Source organism: Hibiscus syriacus, unplaced genomic scaffold (genome assembly GCF_006381635.1).
Source record: "Hibiscus syriacus cultivar Baekdansim isolate YM2019G1 unplaced genomic scaffold, ASM638163v2 tig00111721_pilon, whole genome shotgun sequence".
Classification (NCBI taxonomy): domain Eukaryota; kingdom Viridiplantae; phylum Streptophyta; class Magnoliopsida; order Malvales; family Malvaceae; genus Hibiscus; species Hibiscus syriacus.
Genome location: NW_024063164.1, coordinates 1,374,707 through 1,394,552, shown reverse-complemented (window position 1 = coordinate 1,394,552; position 19,846 = coordinate 1,374,707). Strand labels below are relative to the sequence as shown.

General features: G+C 33.6%; 1 protein-coding gene across 2 annotated transcripts; it reads right to left on the bottom strand.

Annotated features, from left to right (window-relative positions):
• Positions 1-17,132: 17,132 nt before the first annotated feature.
• On the bottom strand, positions 17,133-19,626 carry LOC120168865 (eukaryotic peptide chain release factor subunit 1-3-like). 2 transcript variants are annotated; one of them, XR_005520608.1, is made up of 3 exons: positions 19,589-19,620; positions 17,507-18,994; positions 17,133-17,415 (listed from the first exon to the last, which is right to left on the bottom strand). XR_005520608.1 is itself a non-coding variant. In XM_039177143.1 (2 exons), the coding sequence occupies exon 2, from the start codon at positions 18,954-18,956 to the stop codon at positions 17,646-17,648; it is 1,311 nt and encodes a 436-aa protein (XP_039033074.1). In that variant the 5' UTR covers positions 18,957-18,994; positions 19,589-19,626; the 3' UTR covers positions 17,447-17,645. The 2 variants fall into 2 exon arrangements, 1 of the variants encoding a protein (XP_039033074.1); XM_039177143.1 differs by lacking the exon at positions 17,133-17,415 and having other exon boundaries at positions 17,447-18,994; positions 19,589-19,626.
• Between the last annotated feature and the right edge of the window lie 220 nt (positions 19,627-19,846).

Below are 19,846 nucleotides of genomic sequence, written 5' to 3'. Positions count from 1 at the left end.
AGAATACGAATATTATACAATATGTGTACTAGATTAGAAATAACCATAAATAACACAAAGAACTAAAACAGAAGTTATTAAAATGGTATATCAAATGTATGAACCACATAAGACATAAGCAAGCACATAAAATGGACTAAAATGAAAGTGCTGGAGTATTAAAAGCTCGAAATAAAATAAATATTCATTTAGTGGGCTATGTGCATCGATGCACATTCAATGTGTACCGATCCATCAAGGGTAAAATCCCAAAAATTGTTCAAGGTGTATCGATGCACTCCTTTAAAATAAAAAGTAAAAACATTGAATATCATCACTGTATAGATGCACAAGTAGTGCATCGATGCACCCCCTTAAAATACAAACATCGAATGAGATTTATGTACCGATGCATAGATAGTGCATCGATACACCCGTCAAGGGATGCATCGATACATAGTGTAGTGCATCGATGCATACCTTCATTAAAAGATGAAAATAGCTTTTCTTTTAGCCTAAGAAATGATAGTTTAGAATATATTAATTAGTATACTGATAAGTATCAATGAATTACTATGTAGATACATAGCCTAAATAAGTTCTGGAACTTGACAAGTAAGATCGATCAAGGAAAAGATAACAGATCGGTATTGACTAGTGGGGCCAGGTGAGTGCGTATTATTAGAATATATGTATTGTATATGGAAATTGAACTTGCGACAAGTCTATTTCCAATATGTTGAATATATGATTGTATGATTAGAAGTATGATTATGTTTGATATTACGTGAATATGCTTAGTTGTATTACATGTTATGTGGTATGAATTTATATGATATGTGTTATATGGAAATAATTTATGTATTATAGGAAAATGTTCGATGAGTTATATGAACCTGAGATATAAATTATAGGATCACAAACTATGTAAAATACCAATGACTTATGTGATAACAAGAGGAAGTGACTATATAAACCTGTAAGATAAATTATATGGGAAAGATTTATAGGCTTAAATGAATTTATAATAAATAAGATATATAGTAAAAATCTATTAAGCCAAAGATAGATATTATTGGAGCTTTTGATGATAATTTATTAGAAGACTTGTATATGTGATAAGCTATGTGAAACTGAACTAGGTAAATATATGAAATTAGTAAATAAATTATGGGAGATAAGTAATTATGTAAAACATGGAGTTATGATATATATATAGACTATATGAAAATGAGTACATGATATTAAGTATAAGTTATTTATGGAATTAAGACTTGCGATGAGTCTAATTGTGATATTAGATTACATGAGTACACGAATACAAACATGTAGTGCTATGATGCTTATGTGTACATGAGTTTATGCATATGTCTAGATGTTAAATGTATATTTATGCATGATCTATGTGAATGCATGTGTATGTGATAAACCATGTGAACTAATATACTTGACTTATGTAATTAAAGGGAGAAATGAAATAAGGTATGTGACTGTAAGATATGTGATAATAAGTTATATGATTATATGATCATAAAATATAAGACATGTGACAAGAGATGTGTGATTACATGAAAGTATGATATAAGCTATGTGAAAGTGATCTATATGACTATTTATCTTTGTGAATACAAATATATGTGATATGATATATATGATAATGAGATATGAGACTCTACGAGAATATTACACGATCTACGTGACAAGAAGCTATGAGATTATATGTCTATTTGATACGAATGTGTGAATATGTGACAAACATAAATATTAATGCCCATGTTATGTGTCTTGAGAGCTAGAGGTATAGTTAGCATGCCAAGAGTCGAGGGTCTACGCGGTCCTTCGGGACATATATGTATTCTTTAGAAAAAGTATGAGGTCTTTTGAGACACATATTTGGTCCTTAGCATATGTATATGATTCTTAAGGAATTTTGTACGTGGTCCTTAGGGATATCTTATATGGAACTACGGTGCAATTCTACGCGGCACTTCGATGCAATTCTACGTGGCACTTCGGTGCATTTATATGAGCTTTGGTGACAGCATTAGTGCACAACCTCTATAGACTCATATATAGTTATCACATGTGTACATGGGCCATTAAAAATATAATATGCGAAAATTCTATGTGATGTTATATGTTTGTTGGTGATGTGATGTTATATGATATGTATATGTATTAAAGATAAGAAGAAGAGGATAATATAAAAAGGGAGAAGCGATGATAACATATAAAAGATTATGAATGTAAATGATGATATGTGTCTAGGTGTAATTAGTACATCAAAGAATATATGATTTGGTATGGTATATATATATATATATATATATATATATATATATATATATATATATATATATATATATGTAATTATGTTTTGTATGTATTATGAGCTTATTAAATTAGTATAATTGTATGAAGTGTGTAGAGTAGAAATTAGAGTTGAGATTTTATATTTAAGTGTTAATGCCTCACTAAGTCATCGACTTAGCGTGTGAATGTTTCACACGTAGGTTTTGAGAAGAGGAAAAAGGGATCGAAGATGAGCTCATCAGGTCAGCATCTCCTTCCTGAAGTTTAGATCAGAAAAATCTTGAATTATATGCATTTTAGGAAATGTAGTTGGCATGTAAGATAAAATATTGGTGTCGGATACACTCTGATAAGTTTTGTAAATCAATATGTTTTACACAATAACAATTATTTGGTTTATTGAAAATGTCGAACTGAATCTTTATTTAATTATTTTATTTTTGTCAAAGTAAATGATTTGAAAAGTCAATGTGACACCTCAGACTCGTATCCGGGTCGGATATGGGTTGGGGGTGTTACATTTAATGGTATCAGAGCTAAGGTTTAGCCGATTCTAGGCTAAAACCGAAGGTAAAAAGAGTTTTAAAATGTGTACTTGCCAACACAGAGTGAAAATTTCTAATCTGATAGTGTAAGGAGTATGTTAATAGAATAAGATTAGTTTAATATAGTAGAAATCGGATCGTGAGAATTTTGAAGGAAAATGAGAGGTAAACCTGATTGTGATAGCAATTCACTTTCCCTGGCCAGGTAGGATGAAGAACGGACACATCAGGAAGTGCCTCGTAAGATCAAAGACTGATTTCAGAAAGTTGAAATCATATTAGAATAGTGATAGAAGGTTTTCACAGGTTTGAATCAGAAAAGTGATGTGAAGTATTCTTATTATTTCATGGATACGATAGAATATGGTGAACAAGTGTCACCATAAGAAAGTTAAAAGATCTAATGATGTGGTTAGAATTTGTAGAGAGTTCGAGAATAAGTGATTAGTGACAATCGTATAAGATATATAAAGTTAGAGTTTATGAGTTTGAAATAAAGGAATAGTATCGTGTATAAGCAAGAATGTGGATAGAATAAGGGTTTGCATTTTAGATGGAAAGAGTTAGCATTGACTAACCAAATTATGTGATGGAAAATGTATAGAAATTTAATATTTTGAGATGTCGTCAGGATAAGACAACCAAAGATGAGGTGGATCGGGATACAGTTTTATATTTTGATCATAATAATGTGACATAGTGAAGAAGGTGAGGATTCGTATGTTTGAGCAAAGCTAAGGATTGATAAGAAGAGTTTAAGAATAGTACATCAGTGATCAGTTTATAAGATAAAGGAAGTTAGAATGTTGAGTTGGAACAACGGAAATTACATGGTGTATGAGAGTAAATGTGGATTTGATAAGTTAAGTAAACTATTACTGAGATAATTTCGACTGAAAGGAATGTATATGAATGGTTCGATGAAGGTTTATGCTTTAGATTGGATAATTGGTGCTGACTAACATAATTATGTGATGATAAGTGTATTAAAGTTAAAGGATCAAAAGATGATGTCAGGGTAAATTACCTAAGTATGGTGTGAATTGAGACATGATTATGTATTTTGATCACAGAAATGTAAGGTAATGGAAGAGACAAGAGAATAATAATGTATATGAATAAGAGTGTGGGTTAGATAAGTGAGTAAATTGCACTGGTTGGATTTCAACTGAGAAGATGATTATGAGTAGTCTGATTAGGGCTTATGCCCTAAATTGGAAAATTGTTACTGATTAATTGGAATAGTATGGAGAATAAAGTTATAAGATTTGAAAAAAAAATATAAAGTTAAGTTAATCAAGTATGATGTGGATTTGGATATGGTTTTGATCATATAGATATGATGTAGGCAAGGAAATAAGTATTTGTATGTTTAAAAAGGGGGCTTTGAGGAAGGAAATACAAGTACAAGAGATGGTAAAGAATGAGGTTCTGTATAAGTAAAGCGGATTATCAAAGTTATGAAGATGTGATGAAGATCGGTAATCAGAGATGAATAAAATGATAAGAAAATAATATGTGAACATTAAAGAAAAGATATGATATGTGCATAAGCAGATTTTGATTTTGAAGGAATGAAAGAATAAAGGAATAGGAAAAGTCAAAGATGGAGTTTAAAAGATCAAGTATGACAAGAGGTATATTGAGATATAAGTTATAAGTTTGATATTAAAATGATACAATTTTCAATTATTAGAAGAACGAGAATAAATTATTATTCTTTGAACAAATACCTGAGGGTTATATGAAAAGATTGTGTGTATAGTAATACAGACAAGGATTACGAAATGAGCAAAAGCTTGCTTTATGTGCAAAACACATAGAGAATGATGAAAAAGATCAATTGATCCATAATATTGAGGAATAAGGATTGGGGTTATTGTCTATATAATGAATGATATTATATGGACTTATAAAGATATGGATGTATATGAAGAATTGAGTATGAGGAAATAGTAAGTTTGCTAGTGGTAACAGGAAAGATTAAGAAAGGGAAACAACATGAAAATATTAGAAGGCATGATATTATAAAGGTATGCAGTGAAAATTCGCGGACGAATTTTCTTTAAAGGAGGGGATATTTGTAACATCCCGAAATCAGGGTAAGTGACTAAATTGTAAATTTTGAAAACTATGTGCTCGATTTCAAAACAAGTTAAAAGTTCAATGACTTAAATAGGAATAATTCCTTATTGTATTAGATGATAATTATGGAAATGTTGAAGGGTATAATAGTAATTCCACAAGAAAGATTTTTTCCCTCCTTTATATAGGATATAACATGTGGAAATGTAGAGAGACAAGGTTCTAGTTTCAGAGTTCTCTTATTCTCATTTCTTCTTCACGTATGGAAGCCAAGAGCAAAGGTAAGATTTCTTGTTGGTTGATATTTAATTGAATTTAAGATTAGGTTATGATCATTAGATGATAACTAAGCTTAAGGAAAGCTTAGGTTATCTTAAAACCATAAAATGAGGAGTATATAAAGAATTTAAGAAATGAAGTAGAAAAATGAAATCTTGGAATAGAGTTCATAATAAGCATTGGAAGTGAGATTTGACTTGTCATCAAGCTAATTAAGGGATATAAAGTGTTAGAATTAGATTTAGAACATGTTGGAATTTGAGTAAGATTCTTAAATTCTATATGGAGGATTGGATTTCTAAGTTTTAGAGGAATTGAATGGATAATAATTAGTTTAAGTAAGTGTATGCAAGTTAGGAATAAAAAAAGGGGAATTATGTAGTGTTAAGGGGATTATGAAGGGATTTCGTGCTAAAAATAACATTTCTGGGCTATGTGCATCGATGCACATTCAATGTGTACCGATGCATCAAGGTTAAAATCCTAGAAATTATTCAAGGTGTATCGATGAACATGAAGTGTATCGATACACTCCTTTAAAATAAAAAGTAAAAACATCGAATGTCATCAGTGTATCGATGCACCCCCTTAAAATAAAAACATCTAATGAGATTTATGTACCGATGCATAGATAGTGCATCGATGCACCCGTCAAGGGATGCATCGATACATGGTGTAGTGCATCGATGCATACCTTCATTAAAAGATCAAAATAACTTTTCTTTTAGCCTAAGAAATGATAGTTTATAATATATTAATTAGTATACTGATAAGTATCAATGAATTACTATGTAGATACAGAGCCTAAACAAGTTCCGAAACTTGGCAAGTAAGATCGATCAAGGAAACGATAACAGATCGGTATTGACTAGTGAGGCCAGGTGAGTGCATATTATTAGAATATACGTATTGTATATGGAAATTGGACTTGCGACAAGTCTGTTTCCAAGATGTTGAATATATGATTGTATGATTAGAAGTATGATTATGTTTGATATTATGTGAATATGCTTAGTTGTATTACATGTTATGTGGTATGAATTTATATGATATGTGTTATATAGCAATGATTTATGTATTATAGGAAAATGTTAGATGAGTTATATAAACCTGATATAAATTATAGGATAATAAACTATGTAAAATACCAATGACTTATGTGATAACAAGAGGAAGTGACTATATAAACCTGTAAGATAAATTATATGGGAAAGATTATAGGCTTAAATGAATTTATAATAAATAAGATATATAATAAAAATCTATGAAGCCATAGAGAGATATTATAGGAGTTTTTTATGATAATTTATTAGAAGACTTGTACATGTGATACGCTATGTGAAACTGAACTAGGTAAATATATGAAATTAGTAAATAAATGATGGGAGATAAGTAATTATGTAAAACATGGAGTTATGATATATATATATATATATAGACTATATGAAAATGAGTACATGATATTAAGTATAAGTTATTTATGGAATTAAGACTTGCGATGAGTCTAATTGTGATATTAGATTACATGAGTACACGAATATAAGTATGTAGTGCTATGATGCTTATGTCTACATGAGTATATGAATATGTCTAGATGTTAAGTTTATCTTTATACATGATCTATGTGAATGCATGTGTATGTAATAAACCATGTGAACTAATATACTTGACTTATGTAATTAAAGGGAGAAATGAAATGAGGTATGTGATAATAAGTTATATGATTATATGATCATAAAATATAAGACATGTGACGAGATGTGTGATTACATGAAAGTATGATATAAGCTATGTGAAAGTGATCTATATGACTATTTGTCTATGTGAATACAAATATATGTGATATGATATATATGATAATGAGATATGAGACTCTACGAGAATATTACACGATCTACGTGAAGAGAAGCTATGAGATTATATGTCTATTTGAATGTGTTAATATGTGACAAACATAAATATTAATGCCCATATTATGTGTCTTGAGAGCTAGAGGTATAGTTGGTATGCCAATAGTCGAGGGTTTACGCGGTCCTTCGGGACATATATGTATTCTTTGGAACATGTATGAGGTCTTTTGAGACACATATTTGGTCCTTAGCATATGTACATGATTCTTAAGAAATTTTCTACGTGGTCCTTAGGGACATCTTATATGGCACTACGGTGCAATTCTATGTGGCACTTCGGAGCAATTCTACGTGGCACTTCGGAGCAATTCTACGTGGAACTTCGGTGCATTTATATGAGCCGTGGTGACAACATTAGTGCACAACCTCTATAGACTTACATATCTATAGTTCTCACATGTGTACATGGGCCATTAAAGATATAATATGCGAAAATTCTATGTGATGTTATATGTTTGTTGGTGATGTGATGTTATATGATATTTATATGTATTAAAGATAAGAAGAAGAGGATAATATATAAAAATGGAGAAGCGATGATAACATATAAAAGAATATGAATGTAAATGATGATATGTGTGTCTAGGTGTAATTAGTACATCAAAGAATATATGATTTGGTATGGTATATATATATATGTAATTATGTTTTGTATGTATTATGAGCTTATTAAATTATTATAATTGTATGAAGTGTGTAGAGTAGAAATTAGAGTTAAGATTTTATATTTAAGTGTTAATGCCTCACTAAGTCATCGACTTAGCGTGTGAATGTTTCACACGTAGGTTTAGAGAAGAGAAAAAAGGGATCGAAGATGAGCTCATCAGGTCAGCATCTCCTTCCTGAAGTTCAGATCAGAAAAATCTTGAATTATATGCATTTTAGGAAATGTAGTTGGCATGTAAGATAAAAGATTGGTGTCGGATACGCTCTGATAAGTTTTGTAAATCAATATGTTTTATACAATAACAATTATTTGGTTTATTGAAAAATGTCAAACTGAATCTTTATTTAATTATTTTATTTTTGTCAAAGTAAATGATTTGAAAAGTCAATGTGACACTTTGGACTCGTATCCGGGTCGGATATGGGTTGGGGGTGTTACAGCCAACCTGTCATAACGTTTCTTTTCTTCTAAAAAGTTCAATTTTAACAGAAAACCTAATTAAGACTTATTTTAAAAAATTTGAATTTTTTATTAATTTTATTTGAAGTCGCCATCAACCTTTGAATTAGGTAGGCCAAATACCCAAAAACATCTTTCAAAATATTTTTTAAAATTATTTAAAAGACAAAAAATTGGTTTGCATTTTTTAAAGATTCATTTTTAAAGGTTCGAGAATCGATTAAGCGTGAGGAAGGGCAAACACCCCCACAGCGCCCACAATTGGTACCTAATCGTTTATACGTTATCGTGACAATGGAAATTTATAACTTCGTCTCAAAAAATAAAGTATGATCCTTTTTATTGTAGATTGATTAACTTATTTCAAATTATTTATTAAGGAGCATTCCCTATTTTGAGAAGAGACCACATGATTTGCACATCAACTATTAAGAAGTCTATCCCATCAATTTTTTCTCTATAAAAAATGTCCCCTTTTTATTAATCGAAACAATATTATATAAATCGATTATGCATGCAATAAGATATCAAATAAAATAATGAGACATGCTATTAAAGAGATCATACACATTGTCATTATTTAAACTAAAATAAAAGGAATAACTAATTACCAACTTATTTGAACAACCCTACAAAAGTTGCACTAACTCTCTAATTAAAGACGGTAGCAAAACTATAAAACACACACACACACGTTTATTTAAAGGAAATTTGAAATTTCTTTCGTTTCTAAAAACAATTATCAAGAAGATATACAAATATACCATTTTTACTCAAATTACAATCGATTTATTTCAAGCATACTTTTCGTTTGAATGTCGTTTTGAATCGCACTACAACTATTAAGTATGTTTTTCACGTTCATTCTACGACATATGTTCTCGAAAGTATACGAGTAAAACAATAAATATTATTAAATAGTATTTTATAAGAATTAAAATACAATACGTAAAAAAATATAAAAATATACATACATAGTATAAGAATTGAAACATGTTAAATAAATATGTATATTTAACTCTATAATCAATACACAAAATAATTAATAATACACGAGCGTTACAGTAAGGATTAAAGTATATTTAACAAAATCTAATGAGTGTACATGTGTAAGTAATAAAACACACACATATATATACATACATACAAACTTATATTGTTTAGGACAAATATATATATGCATGTTTACAGACAACACAAATTACACAATATACATATTAAAGACAACACGGTGGCCAAATAAAAAAGAAAGCAACTTTAAGGTCATAACGGCAAACATGGAAAAATATCATAGCAAGAATACGAATATTATACAATATGTGTATGGGATTAGATATAACCATAAATAATACAAACTTAAAAATCTCTAAAAATCGAACTTCTACTCTAGATCTGAAGGATTTCTAGAGGTTACCTTTGGAGGCTCTCCTATTCGATGAAGGAATCACGGTGGTCTCTCAAGGAAAAGGTAAGGCTTTCTCACTTTTTCTTTTGTTCAGTTTTGGGTTGCAGCCTTTTATTTTTTACTCTCGATATTTGCTTATTTTCTCTAAAAATATTCTCCCTTCCTCTCCCTTTTTTCGGTTTTGTTTAGAAAAAATAGTCTCTCCCTTGTCTTAAATGCTTCCGTGTTTTATAGGTGACTGATGAAACCGGCGTTTTTCCCGAAAAAGCATCGGTGACCGGTATATTTATCGATCTAACACCGGTCAGATTATATTTTCCGATCTAACACCCTTAGCAGTAAAGCGCGCCCTCCTGCACCGCGCTATATGCTGATTTGGCGCCACGTGGGGTAAGGCGCGCCCCCTGAAGCACGCCTTATGCTGACATGGATACACGTGTGTAAAGCGCGGGATAGGTGTGTAATTACACATAAGGTGCGGGGCAGGGGCCGCGCCTTACCTGTGAATCTGACACGCGTCAGGAAGGCGCACCCCTTGCCCCGCATTATACCCATAATTACCCCCATACCCCCGACGCTTCACACCCCAATCCTCCTATAAATACCCCCATCCTCAATCACTTTCATCACACCAAATTCTCTCAATTTCTCTCAACTTCTCTCAAATACTCTTATAATCTCTTCTAAGGTATATTTTATTATAGTTTTAATATTTTGTATTTAATTTATATAAGTATTTAATTAATTTAATATTTTACTTATTTAATTTTTTTGCAGATAGAAAATGGCAGACGGTCTACTTCGCTTGAATGTAAATCATATATCTCGACACTTTGCTGATACAATAACATTTTAACTTTTTAATTTAATTTAAATTATTAGTAATAATTTGTTGATTTATTTAATGCATGATTATTAGATTAACAATTAATTTTTGTAATTATTTAATTTTAGGAGAAGGACCGTGTATTAGATCCTTTTATTAGGAATCTTAAGTTAGTGATACCTAGCCGTGTCTTGCCGTATTTAGTAGATGCTGGATTTGGTTACATAGGTAGATATAAGGGTCACTGAAAGATAGAGTCAGGCCTGATTTTTGCCTTAGTAGAGCGGTGGAGGCCGGAGACCCACACATTTCATCTTCCGTGCAGAGAGTGCACGATTACACTTGAGGATGTTTCTATGCACCTGGGGCTTCCGGTGGATAGAGATGTGATATCGGAGATCGCACAGGGTTCCTGGACTACTTTGTGTCGGGATAATCTAGGACGTGTCCCAGAAAATTTTAACGATGGTTGGATACTGTTAAATTGGTTAGATGGCAATTTTCGTGATTTGAGCGAGGACGCGTCTGAGGATGAAGTTAAAATGTATGTACGAGCATGCATACTGCAGCTGATAGGAGGGTTGTTGATGCCGGAAAAATCGCGCAACCAAGTTCACTGCATGTGGTTGCGACACCTTGGCGACTTTCATTTGGTCGGATCACTCAGTTGGGGCTCGGCAATTTTGGCTTTCCTATACAGAGAGATGTGTCGAGCCACTAACTACAGGCGTAATGCTATCGGCGGATGTCTCCTGCTGCTGCAGTCTTGGGCATGGTATCGATTGCCCTTTTTATGCCCTATTGTCAAGAACCCATTCGTATTTCCACTACTATTGAGGTAATTGTAAAACTGATTTCATATATTAATCATTTTATACAATGTATAATAATTTTTTCCTCGAATAGGTGGTCTACTGATAGGAAAAATCATCAGGAGTTACCTGATGATTTAGAAAAAATTAGGGTGCTCATCGATCAGAAGGTTGGCACACAAGTATGAATTTTAATGTTTAAAAATCGATTTTAGATTATAGTTATATAATTAGATTATTCTTTTGATAAAAATTATGTATATTTGTTTTAGTTTGAATGGGTGTCATATTCTACTGATGATGTGAGGGCCGTGATCCCACCTGAGTTGAGGGGACCATCAGATGTTTGGATGGCGATGGTCCCCTTGATCTGTTAGGCGACCGTCGAGTGGCACTCCACTAATCGCGTGCTCCGGCAATTTGATTGTTTTCAACCAAATTGTTATCCGTTTGATAAAATTTAATGATTGTGTTCGATAATTTTCTTAAGTTTGACACTTATTATCTCTTTTATTATAATCAGATATAATGCAAACGTCCAATCTCGTATTATTATATCATTTTTTTAATCTTCATCAGCGATTATCGAATGACATTAACATGAAGTAAATGCAAATTAAAGTACAAGAATTATTATTTGATAAACAAATACATCATTTCCTCATCAATTGTTACTTGATGGCAACAGAAGTGGACATGTTTTTCTAATGTGTCCTGGGTTTCTACAATGCCCACATCTTATGTCTTGTCTAGATATTTCTCGAATATCCATATCACAATGAATTCGATTGGATTTTGGACGACCACGCTCCCTCAATAAACTCGAATTTGGTACAATCGGAAGCCAATCTTGAACCTCATCAGGGTCTCTATCATTACCTATGGGGGGAAACTCAAATTCGTATACCTTAAAAACTTCATATAGTAGGTATACGGAATCCACAAAATGGTTATAGTCTTGACGTGTATGCGAGCAAGCTGCTATCACATGAGAGCATGTATACTTCAGAGCTTGAAAAAACCCGCAGTCGCACGTTCTGTCCCTTAAATTTACTCTTAACGACACAGCTTCAATCCCTTGAAGAGATCGTGACAACTCTGTGACACGAAACATTTCATGCCTTCTAGAGAAGCTTGTTACAGACATTCCATTTGATGCAGAATTTTTTTTCTGTAGATCTGCAACTAATTTAGGGTGATAGACATTAACGCCTTGCATCCAGGTTTGAGCTTGTCCCCCGAGCTTCGCAAAAAGCGCCCCCAAACGAAAATATGTAGTCTTTACCAAAGCCGCTACTGGTAAGTGACGTGCACCCTTTAAGGTTGAATTGATTGCCTCTGCCAAGTTGGTTGTCATGTGTCCATATCGATATCCACCATCATATGCGTTCGTCCACATTTCTTTATCGATGAGGCTGATATAATCGTATCCTTCCTCGTTCTTCGCCAGCAAATCTTGAAGCATTGATTCAAACGTTCGAGGAAGTAGTTTCGTAACCTGATCAAAAAATGTATAACTTACTAACCTGCTTTTTTTGCAAAATTAAAACGATCGAAAGAAGAAAAAAAACTACATCAGTTTCACTTACCCATGCGCACAAATAATTGACGCTCATCATTCTTCTTGTACCTTCCATGGTAGTTCGCATCAATGTGTCGGAGACAATACTTATGTTAGACAAAGGGTGGTTGTCACATTGGACCCAAAAACTCCATTGTTGCTTTGATCCCAACTCCGCGATCTGAAATGAAACAGATGTTTTCCCTCGTGATAACATGTGCACGTACAAGAGCAAAAGCAACTGGAAGAATGTTGCGATTGCCATCTTGGACAACTGCCAATAATAAAACTTGCTTGTATTTTTCATACAAAAAAGTCTCGTCGATCTGGACCACAGACTTGTAGTATTTGACAGCATTAACATACTGTGGGTAACTCCAAAAAACCCAGTAGAATTGACATTGATCGCGAAGAACTCGATCATTATGGTATGCATAGGAAGTTTCGAAGTCCACAATTGTCCCATGATTCAACGTCCGCACCAGCCTAAACCAACCTGGAAGTTCATTGTAAGATGCATCTCATTCACCATGAAGTTTGACAATGGCATTTTGTTTTGCCAACCAAGCTTTTTTATAGGAGACAGTGTACCCATCTACGATTATATAGCTGAAATCAACACTGCAAGAGCTATATGAGAGCTTGTTTTTACCATGGGCATGATGGCTTGTCATGTCATTTTAGAGTCCAAGTTGGGATTATCTTGGTTGACCCCTCCAGCACAACATGTGTGAGGACCGTTGTATACTGTTAGTTCTCATATGTTGTTTTTCCTCTTCATTTTTGATACGCGAACCATCCAATTGCATCTGTTTTCGCGTCGGACACAGTAGCATACATATTTTTTGGTCGTGGATCGGTTGACTCTGGATTGAATAGAATTACGGATATTGTAATTTTTTATAGCCATCACCGCTTCTTCTTTGCTTGAAAACTCCATGCCTAAAGATAACTCTCCATTATTTATTGATGAGTAATATCTATAGTCACCGAGATGAGGCATATCCGTAAATTTTGGCTCATACATTGCACCATAATCAGCTTTATACATGTGTGCAGGAGGGCCAGTTTGTGCCACATTTCCTGGAACTTCATCATCATCAGAGTTGAATTGCAGTGATTTTGGGTGAATGAATAGTCCAGTCTCAGTACCATCCGCACCAGGCTCACGAAGCGGTTCTTCTGGTGGAGATGATGGTTCCTCCATGCACTCCACATTTAGGTCGAATAACCTACTACTTGCACGCCTTCCCCTTAAACTAGAAGGCATATCGACATTGAGATCGAAAAAGCTTGCAATCGAATGCCTCCCCATGGAGCTTGAAGCCATCGTGTCAAATGAAAACTGCACAGATGGTTGCGTCGATGACATCTCCATATGGTCAAAGAAAGTTGCAGATGAATGCCTTCCCCTTGAACTGGATACGGTGTTGCCATACGAATTGTTCGTGGACCCACTTCGGTACATATCGTAAGCAGTTGCGGATGAATGTCTACCCATTATGACATTAAAATCATTACACATTACTGTAGTCAGGCTGTCAACTTGATCAACTTGTTCAGCCAGCCCATAGTGAGAGCTTAATGATTGACCCGAACAACACGCACTTGAACAAAATGTGCATACATCTCAATATCGACGTCTGAATAATTACTTTGAGCTTCAACCATCATTTCAACATCATCATTGTTCGAAAGTTCAAACGATGTATAAGTTAATGGCAACAATGACGTTGAAAATCTGTACTGCAACGAAGACATTCTTCTACTACTTCCAACATGAATCTTCCTCGAAATCTTCGTTATCAGCATAATAAACAACGTTCATTTGAATGATATTTTAACACGCTCATTTGATACGAAAACGTCGTTTTCATCTTCTCGAATTTCACCATCATAATAAACAATAACTGAAAGTCGCGCTATTCTTTGAGTTTAAAAGTGCGGCAATATTATATCTGCAAAAAAAATAACTGAAACAAACCTGATTAAATAAATAATATATGAACGAAAATATAACACAATAAATTTTTTACACATTAACGTAAATAATTTAAATAATATAATTTTATATTATTACATGCACCGCAAAACTATTTCGACGTATGCTCCCGCTTTCCAATTTTACAAACACAAAAATTAATTGAAAATAATTAGTATAATATTTTTTCAAATAATCATAATAAACAATAAGTATAATAAAAAAATTTATAACAAAATTACCTTATAACGAAAAATCACACGAACTTTTAAATCAAATATGAGAAAATTGTTAGAATTATTGACTCGTTAACGGAATTGTTGTATTAATTTATAAGTTGAGATGAGAGATGTGAGGAACTTAACAGGGGAGAAGGGTATTTATAGCCGAAGTCGCTATACAAGGCGCGGTACCTGCACTGCGCCTTATATAATTATATAAAGATCTTGCGCGGCCCCTGCCCCGCGTTATATATAATTCAGAATTAAAGGTAAGGTGCAGCCCATGCCCATCGCTATACCTCTACGGCCGATGAAACCCTCTTCCTCTCCCCTCTGCAACTTCGTACGAATGACGAAAGCATGTCAGTCGTCGACCGAATGCATCAGGGACGCATCGATCAGGGCCTTAAATGCCCCGAATATGTTGGGATTCACCTTGGTTGTTGAATCAGCTTAATCTCGACACTGGTTTAGAGGCTCGACGATCAATGGCTGGTGACCTTGACAGCGACGGCTTGATGGAGATTTGGGCATGACTGTTAGGGTTGTTGTGAAGAAACCCTAATGTGTTTTTGATTTTGGTCGTTGGATTATCAACAGATCCAATGGCCTACAAGGAGCAGCGGCTAGTTGGAATAGTTGAAAACCCTAAGGTTTCCAAGGGTCCTCACATGGGCCTATTTTTTTGTATTTGGGCTGCTGAGTTTAGGAACATTATTGCTGTTTTTTTATTTTGGTCTATTGACTGTATGATGGGTTAGTCAATAATATATATTTTTTAGAAATAATAATAATAATAATAAGTGAGTCGGGTAAAAAGAGGTGATTATAGAAAGTAACACGTTAAAAGGATACAAGGTCCAGTGTCAATGCTAGGAGTGTACAAAAAGATCCCAATCGAATTGATCCAATTCAGGATTTGATCAATTAGATATCCATCCTTTTTTGATTTTTGGATAATTCAGATTGGGTATCTGAATTTTTTTTTTGGATAATCAGGTCGGATACAAATCTAATAAATTTCAGTTTCAGATTATCCGGAAAAAAAATAAGCTTTTAAATTTTAAATACCCTTTAGCCTAATAAATGAGTAACTCATTAACCCATTAAAACTTACCCACTAAACTCTAACGCAATAAAAATTAGAATATTTAATAATTTATTGTTTGTGAGTATATATATTTGGATTTGGATATTTGGATGGGATACATGAAAGAGCACACAACTTAAATATATGTATTATTTTAAGCACGGTGAGGTTAAGCAATTAGTGTTTGTTTATCTTATATTCAAGTATTCTTACGGACATGAAAGTATAATTAAATTAACAGTGTCGTATAAAATCAGAAGCATGTTTGAGAAGTTCGTCGATATAAGTTAACAACAGTCTCAATGAGATGTTCGATTAATTACTTACTATGACTTCGAAAATATTATGTATTATAGGGTGATCAGTCACACTTAATAATGCAGGAGTGATACAAGTAAAAGCCTCTAACCACTTTTGCAACTCTATATTGAGATCAAAATGCAATGAAATTATTCTGTTCATATAACATAATCAAAGCCAAATACAATATCAAAATGTTTCAACTGATAATAATTAGAGTTTCCAATCAATAAAACAAATAGAACATAAGACAAATAAATCTAGCTTAAGTTTTTAATGAAAGTGAATCAAACAATCGGATAAAACGTGATCATTGTTTAATATTTCGAGTTAATAGTAGAGCATTGAAATGTTTTTTGCTTCAACTTTATTAACGCAATCAATTAATAAAACATAAAAAGGTTTGTCAATACATAACACATGTTCATATAGTAGTAATCATAGAAGTCAAAAAATTAAAATTTAGGCAATAAACGCTTTAACAAAATGAAACAGAGATGATTTGTTTACTTATCTTATGTTTAAGTTTGATGACAGATATGATTACTTAAACTAAGTGATACGAAAACACAAAAAGAAAATAATTAATATAATGAAAAATTTAAAAATAAATATTCACTAACAACAAAAAATAGCAAATAAAGATAGTGTCATACAAGTCTAGAAAGCAATCAGTCTACAAACCAAACTTATTCAACCAAAAGCCCATCATAGGGGCATCAACAACATAACAAACCAAGCCAAACTTATTCATCCAAATCCCGACACGGGCATTCCTTTATTCCTAGAAAGTAAAGCAACTGCAAACAACCACTGCCTTGTAACCAAGGCAGTGTTAAACCACAGACATTGAATTACCGGTTTTTATTATATGGAGGGCTCTGGTCGTAGTAGAGGGGAAGCTCCCATAGAATTTCCAGCAAGTTTCAAGATATCTTCCCAACTAAGCCTCCTACACATTTTAGACGCTTATCATTCGTTCCTGCAACATCACAACTGTGTAAGGGCATCAAATATGGGTCGAAAAAGCGTAAGAAGGGTATCGTAGAAATGGAACTGTTCGGAACCCAAACCTTAGATAGATGCTTGGGGAACTTTGGGAGCATTGCGAGCAGCGGCGACAGTGGTATCCGCGACAGCTCGAGCGCTGGTGCAGGCTTTTCTTTTGACCCCATCATCCTGCACCATTAATGGGGTTGAGTTGATTGATTGCTATTCAGAATCATCGTATACTTCCTCATCAGAAAATTCATCAAATGATCTCATGTCCAGCTGGTATCGAAGGATGCCTCCAATACCGCCAAACCCACGGCAAAACTGAGAACCCTCCTGTGATTTGTTGGTAACAAACTCGAGACTACAACCAAACCGCCTGTATTCATTAGCAAACCACTCTAAAAGCGACATCTTCTCTATAACCTCCAAATCGGTGGAAGTGGATGGATCACGGAAGTTGCTCTCATTAGCTTCCTGCTCCTTGTTCAAATGTTTTATGACAACTTCACCAGTAGTGCTATTCTTCAGCTGATACCTATTTATGTCCAGATTTTCCCACACAATAAGTATCTCAACAGCTCCCATCTCCAATGCCTTCAGTGTGTCATCGACACCAAAAACATACTTCCCGGTATCTTGACTGATCTCCTCAAAGTATTTCCCTATCAAGCGCTTCTCCTGTATGAATTTCACATTTGACAGGATTTCTGAAGAAAGCTCAATTGCCTGGTTGAAACCATTCTCTCCTCCATAAGAGACATCAACCACATTCAGAATCTTAGCCTGAAGCCGCTGGTCAAACATATCCGATTGACTCAGCTCCGTTTTGAAGTCGGCTGATCCAGCAAGTATTAATCCAGATACATTAGGCTGGCTGGTGGCAGGATTAATAAAAAATTGTGTGGCAAGTTCAGCAGTCTTCCTCACATAGTTGTGGCGCTTTTCCATTCGAAGCCGAGCAAAACGAAGGGCAGATTGTCCTCCTCTTCCATGCTTCTTTGGAAGATCGACACTGAACTTATGAAGTACCTCTCTGGAGTTGCCACTTAATGTCCCAAAAAGAGTCCCATTACCATCCATCACAATGAAACCAAACTTATCATCCGACTCCAAAAGTTCATTCAGTGCCTCTGTGTGAAACTTGTTGTCACAAAGATAAAGTGAAGCATTTATAGGCCTGAAAGGCTCGAAATCGATCGTGACTTTCTTTTCCTTCCCATCTTCAGTCACAATTGTTCCTGTGTAGAGCACCAGACCTTTGGGAGGAACCTTACTATAAAGTTTGAGCCTCTGCTGAGCAGATGTGATTGCACCTAATACAGATTGACGATTGACTCTGCTTTTGATGTTCGAAGCAGTTCCGAATTCATCTCCCAGCATCTTGGTAACCCTCGAAATCTGATCGCGCGGAGGCATTATGAGCGATATCATGCTTGTGCCGTTGCCTCTAGCAGCTTCAAGTGCTTTAATCAGCTTCTTGATCTTCCATATCTCAATATTCTTATCACTCTCATGACTGTCCGCCATCGCTAGATGAAGTAGAGGTTTCCAACAAAAACAGCAGGCTACAAAATTATTCCGATCTATAACTCAAATCAAAACTATTAAAATCAAGAACAAAGGGAAACCAACTACAAAATGAATCATTAAAATCTCAACTTCATCAAATAAAAGATCTAAACAAATCAAACCATAATCATCAAATATATTTATATGCCTTCACTTGCAACATGTCTAAGTTATTTATACAAAATTATCTTAAAAATTAAAATAATTGAAACAAATTATTATTGGCTGACGCGGTAAATCTTCAAAGAGACATCAAAATTAACAACTATAAATAAACAAATAAACATCAAAGAATATAATAAAACCTTCCCACCAACATAATTATTTCAATAGATTCTGGTTACAATATCAGATAAAGCAATATAATAAGTTCATAATATCATATTTCATCGAAAAAGAAGAAGAAGAAGAAAACAATAGATAAAGGCAACCGCAAAATTACATAATAAAAATCAAGAAAAAAAGGACGAAATTCAAATCGAAGCGATTTCTAATATTTATTTGTCGATCAAAATAGAAATCACTTGAGGATCCAACCCAATCTAACAAGTAAAAATAAATAAATTCAAGAATAGAAAAAAAAAATGAACCTTCAAATTTGCAAGCTTGGTTGGGAGACTACCTAAGCCGATAACAATAATATTCTAATCTGCACAGCTACGCAAGCTTCTTTATATAGACGCGAAGCGGCGGCCCTAAAGCCTAGTATGGATAGAATTATAATTTTAGATTTTTAGATTTAAATTTAAATTTTTATTTTGAAATTTAAAATTCAATTTCTATATTTTATTTTTAAGGTAATTGCATTACAGGTCCTTAAATTATGACTCTCATTATTTCTAGTCACT